General features: G+C 42.1%; 1 protein-coding gene across 4 annotated transcripts in view; it reads right to left on the reverse strand.

Moving 5' to 3' along the window:
• Positions 1-5,497, reverse strand: part of DCP1B (decapping mRNA 1B) — a 42,224-nt gene extending 36,727 nt beyond the window's left edge. For 2 of the 4 annotated variants that reach the window (XM_021390031.1, XM_021390058.1), the window contains exons 1-3: positions 5,308-5,497; positions 4,677-4,717; positions 2,279-2,406 (exon numbers count right to left, since the gene is read on the reverse strand). In XM_021390031.1, the coding sequence (XP_021245706.1) occupies positions 2,279-2,406; positions 4,677-4,717; positions 5,308-5,460 (322 nt within the window). In that variant the 5' untranslated portion in view covers positions 5,461-5,497. Of the gene's footprint in view, positions 1-2,278; positions 2,407-4,676; positions 4,718-5,112; positions 5,250-5,307 lie in introns of those variants that run through there. The other 2 variants (XM_021390042.1, XM_021390050.1) reach the window with 2 other exon arrangements.

Consider the following 6,000-nt stretch of genomic DNA (forward strand, 5'->3'; position numbering starts at 1 on the left):
GATAGTATTTCAATTCTTGATTACCAAGACCAATGGAACAACAGGAGAAATATAAAGCATGATAAAGTAAAAGATCAAAAGTTTCTTAACTATTAATAATATTTACTTCTATATGGTTTTGGAACACGTTTTTCTATTGTAATAACATACTGGATGCAAAGCAGTTTTTCTAAGATGATAGATGCAATATAACAAGATCAGAATATTAGAACTTGCAAAACACTGAGCAGGACTGAAAATATAAGTCCTCTTATGTGAGAAAGCAACTACAGCACATGCTCAACAATGGCAAGAGCATCAGTATGTGAATAACACACTGCTGGGGTCACAAAGCTAAAACACAGCACTGAGCAAGCTACTACGAGGAAAATTAACTCTATTCCAGACAAAATCCGCACAGTAGTCTGTCTCCAAAGATGTCCTTTTCACCCTTGTGGCTCCAATCCTCCTTAGTTTGTCTACAACAATTGTTGGGTTTGGTCCTTAATGTACATTCAAAATTCTTTATGCTGCAGCCTTGTCTCCTAGCAGAAGGGAGTATTACCTTTCTAGGGGAAAGCGAATCCTTTGGTGTGTTTACGAATATAGGAGGATTTAATAAAATTGTACCGCACAGAAGTGCAAAGAGACACCAACAAAGCACTCTGAGCTTTGTAAAGGCTGAAAGGCAACACATTTTCAAATCCTACTCTAAAAGAATCACTGTCTATGCATAGCCCAGAAAAGAAGCCTTCTGCAATTTGCTGCTGTACAACTAGCCAAAAAACCCCAGACACATTAGCTGAACACAAGCTCGCTGCTCAGAAGCATGTTAGCACCTGCATTTGAGACTCTGCAAATCTGTAATTACGACATCTCTTAGTGAACAAATGGCTAATACTTCTCTCCAAAGCCCCCAGATTTTTCTCCTATATAAATCAGTTTATATGTAATATTTGGACTGAAGACCGTCTTTCTTCACGTCAGCATAATTGTGACAAATTCTAATTACACTTTCTACTAATTGTCTCAACAAAAAGGAAGAATTAATAGATCAGGCTCCAAAAAGTAGATACTAGTATATACATATACAAATTCCTAGTGGAATTTCAAAACAAGACCAAAATAGATTACATATACATAGGAAAGTTTTCATAATCGCATGGGAGAAAAGCCTCACGGTATTTAAAATCCTGATGCCTGGTCTAGCCTAGGTTAGCCTGGAGATGTCTGTATTTCTTTTCAGCTTCTCTGGGAATTTCAGATAGCGAATTTAAACTATTTTTCAGCCCACCCAATATCCTCAGAAATAGAAGTTCAATTTAGATTATTTAAAATGTTATCTCTATTGCTCACACACACAATGTGGTAGAAACAACAGAATTCCCTCTTGATATACATGCCAACTCCAAATTAAGTTTATGAAATAAAAAGGTCTAGCAGATTATCAAACTGTGCTGCTTTGTATGCCATCAATTTCCTCTGCTTTTACTTCATCCAGAGGGAACACTTCTGCAACACATTTTACATAAAGAATTTTTGCAATGTACTTTTATGCATCAAGAATATAGATCATACTATAGTTCTTTTTCCAACTACAGATAAAAACTTGCATATTTATAACCGTTCTTATATAATCGCACATTATCACGCTCTGTGTGTATATCTGCATGTAAAAGCACAGCTTTTTCATGTCTTCCACTCATTTCTGAGTTTGCGTGCTTGTATAGAGGTTTGACAATTATGCAAGACAAACACAGAGCTCACAGTAATAACTTCATCTTTCATCAGTGTTTAAAGTAGGCTTAGCACTATGGTGTCAGGGTTTCCTACAATAGCTGGGAAGTAACCCACCTTCCAAGTTGCTCTAAGGACAGTGTATCAGAGCTGGAGCACAGGGGTCTTAATTAGCTCCATTTGTTTACCCTTATGCAGCTCACAAGAATTATTCCTATCGTCAGGGGGTTTGTATTATGACAAGATATCCCAGCACTGATGAGGGTATATTCAGAACATACAAAGCATGTCTATGAATCTCTACACCCATCACGTATACAGGGCCACAAAAGTCTGATATTTGCCAGTTTAAAGTGACTTTCTTTTCAACAGTGGCATTTCAGGTAGCTCTTAACAACTCTTTCTGCATTATCAGCGAACAAAATATACTCCTTCAACTGTAAACGTTAGCCAGCCAGTTCCAGCCCTTGAAAGCTAAACTCTAATCTAATTACCTTAACTAAGAATAGATGCTGAAGACCTCACCTCTTCAGCATTTTAACGCAACATATCTCATACTTACATCTGGCATTTCTGTAAAGTAGAAAAGGGTCCTGCAGCTGGAAATCAAGATCTTTAGTAATTGGTTCTGTTCGATTTTCCATGCTCAGCCTGTTCATAATCGTGAAGCCATGCCTTGGAGAAGCTGATCTGAAAATTATTGAGTAGAAATCACATCAAGCCAAGGAAAAAAAGAAATTACTATTTTGTGTTGTTGTATAGATCTCTAAAATGCTTTCCCCCGCCCTCCCTACTCAGATACTACAAAAAATTCTAATTTTGTTTCCAAGGAAATTATAATTGAGTCTTGCAGTCTTTCATGGAATCCTTTAAATTATTTCAGAAGCATGACTGGTCTCACAATAGCTTCAGAGAGCATGCAGCACCTGTGATACCATCTGAGATCCAGTGATTTGGTCACAGCTTTAATCATTTATGTGTGTCCAGTTTTTACTTCAAGGTTAAGGCCTACGACTTCTGAACATGCAAGATGTTACTGAATGCCACTTAGTCTCAGATCACTAGCATCATGTTTTCTAACCATAGTTTCTTGTAGAAAACAATGATTAGATTCAGCCACAAGCAAGGAGCACTGCATGTTGTATTATTGCAATTATTGTTATTATCATCACTAACATTCTGGTAGCAACTGCAGATGATACATTTTAGATAGGCTTTTCAGTAAGTAAAAAAAATAATGACCCCTGCTCATGGGGGTTACACTTCAAGCCAGTTAGACAGTTTTTACTGATGCAAGCCATTAGCCCTATCACCATCCTGACAGGAGACATTTATTGTCAAACGTCATTTGAAAGTAAGTAAATAACGGTTAAACATTTGGTAAAATTGCCATCTCTGGTAATTGCCTGTTGGTGGACATCTCTAAGAAATCTAAAGCACGGGGGCCTGCAGTGGAGAGTAAGAAGCAACAGGAAATGAAACACAAGTGGAACCCTTAACAAGAATCCTTGTCTGTAACAATCAGTACTTAAGTCAAAAGAGTCAACTTCCATTGGTATTAACTCAGTGGGAAGCCTGATTTTTGACTCTTCCTCAGAATTTGCAAAGCTTCAATTTGTGATACAATCAGCTCCAGGAAAAAGGCCACATTACATACTCATAATAGTAATAAGAAGGAACAAAGCAACACCAGCAGACTCCAGCCTGCAGTTTGCTGGCAAGGTTTATTTTACGTGATTTTTTAACTTCGCTCAAAACCACAAGAAATAAAGTTAAAACTGGTGCGGAGGGCCCTGTATAATGTTGCTCACAACCTGTTCCATGTAGTCGCCCACATGGCAGAAAGGATAGCAATCTCTGCTGTAAATGGAAACTTCCTCGGCCAACAAAACAGCACGATGAAGGATCACAGATACTACAAGTGTCAGGTTACATGTTGTCAGTTCTGGAGCTTTAAATCCAACATACCAGACAAATACCTCCGTTTCACAGCATGCAACCAGCTACCCCTACCTACTGCTAGCAAAATCAAGGGCCAGTTCTTTCCTCTTGCAGTGGTAACAAGATAACAGCATCTTGTCCTGCCTTTTTATTCCTCCCCATTTACCTTAAAGAAGTTTGGAAAAGTTATTGATGATGATTTCAACTGCTGGTACAAGGGAACTCAAAAGATTGACTCCTACCTTCCCATTCCACACAAAGCTCAGTCTCCTGGGCCTCCCTGTCCATTTGCCACTTCACACACACACACCTCTTGCCCTCTCTTGCTTCCCCAGTTCTCCCACCAGCTTCTCAAAAACAAACACTGAAAGTTTCTTCTTCAGCACCCCATCCCAGCAGCAACTGCAAGATCTGCTCACTATGTCTTTTTCTGATTTTAACAGTGGTACAAGGAAATGCTTGGGCACTACTTTGGAAACCCAAAACCAGGACATGTTTACAGTAGATCTAAAGTATACGTTGGAGTAAGCAACCAAATTCAAGCTCTGTCAAACTGCAATTAGAGCTGCTGCAAATAGCAAGCACTGAGAAAATCCAACTGCTGGATGGAACATCCACAAAACTGAATAGTCAGACACAAGAAATATGAACTCCTAAATACAGAGCTCATATGTTCTACCATTCATTTTCTTTAAGAGATATCATTATTTAGCTCACTGTTTGTTTTTTGTTCAGACACCTTTAACCTGCCAATGCTGAATCCTATTAATGGCAGTTTTGCAGATTTCTATGGTTCAGCCATACGAGATTTAAACCACATCTTGAAGTCTTATTCACATGCATGGTGTTCCCTCTTTCTCTGTGTTTCCTCCCCTGCGTTTGTCTTTGCCACTCTCAGTTTCCTTTCAGCTCTGAGCATGACACAGTTGGGAGCATTTTCTGTCCTTCAGCCAAGCTTCATCCCAGCATTCCCACGCCCACAGGCCGCACCTTCAGATGTTAAGGCATAACGCTCTCACCTTGTGTAAACGAACAGCGTTCCTTCCACGTCTGTTTTCTCCTGAATGAGAACATTAAAAAAGTTTAAATTAGGGCTTCATTTTGCCAGACACAAGCAAGCCCCTTTACCTCTGTTTAACCAACACCATCAGCATTTGACCCCTCTCCCTTAAGCTACGAAATAAAATAACAAAGCCCGGCTTGATGAGATGGTGGTGAGGGAGCACAGCTAGCGCAGGTCAGGTTAAGGGTGAGATAAACCCCTCTAGCTACCAGAATGACTCCATGAGGTTAATTTCATCTTTAAAAGGCTTTTTGCTATTGGTAAATGCAACATTTGCACACACACACTTTGGTTCCAGCTGATACACTTTGAAACAGCAGCAAACCTCCAACCCTACACCCCAACTCTCAACACCCCAGGCTGCTAAACACTACTTTTAAAACCTCCATTACCAGCCCACGAGCCCAGCCCAGGAGGAGCAGACAAGGCCACACTGCCCTCACACCTCCTCATGGCGGACCACCCCCACTTCCGCACAGGGATGGGGCGGGGCCTTGGTCCTCCCCGCCCCCATAGCGGCGGAGCCTATCGCCAGCCCCGCCCCTCGCGGCCGGGAGGGGGTTGCGGGAAGGGGCGGCTCGACGTACCCACTCGTTGGCGCGGTGCCCGAAGGTGTAGAGCGCCACCTGGCTGGCCACGTCCACGATGCTGCTGATGTAGGGGTCGTGCTGCTGCAGCGCCGCCAGGCTGATGTCCAGCCCCTTGCCCAGCAGGGCGGCCCCGGCCACCGCCGCCGCCATTTTGACTCCGACAACAACACACGGTTCCTAGTAGGCGCGACCAATCCAGCGCCGAGAGGAAGGAGGGGGCTCCCCCCCCTCCCCCCGGACCGGCCCGATCGGAGCCCAGCCACCGCAATCGAACGCCGAGCGCACGGCGCAGGGCTGCTACGTGTGTGTGTATATATATACACATGTCACGTACGTGTGACATAGGCAGCTGAAACATAAGCAAGTGTACTATGATAGGGAGATACACAAACAGCAGAGGAACAGATGGGCAAGAGTGGGAATTTAGTTACCGTATTTTCCTGTCAAATATATTTATTATTAGTCTATTGATAGCTACAGTTCACAGTGAATATTTCAGCCTTATGTGGCGTGCAGATACACTCAGTATGCGCAGACACATTTTAAGACTTGCTTAACAGTCCAGCCTGAACCCCTGCAGTAGCAAATAGGATTTGACTTCATCGTATCAGACCTCTGTGTCAGTTTTGGAAGGAGCTGCCAACACAGAATTGCAGAATCAGAATGGGTTGTGTTGGAAGGAACCTTAAA

The sequence above is a fragment of the Numida meleagris genome, chromosome 1, assembly GCF_002078875.1.
Source record: "Numida meleagris isolate 19003 breed g44 Domestic line chromosome 1, NumMel1.0, whole genome shotgun sequence".
Lineage (NCBI taxonomy): Eukaryota > Metazoa > Chordata > Aves > Galliformes > Numididae > Numida > Numida meleagris.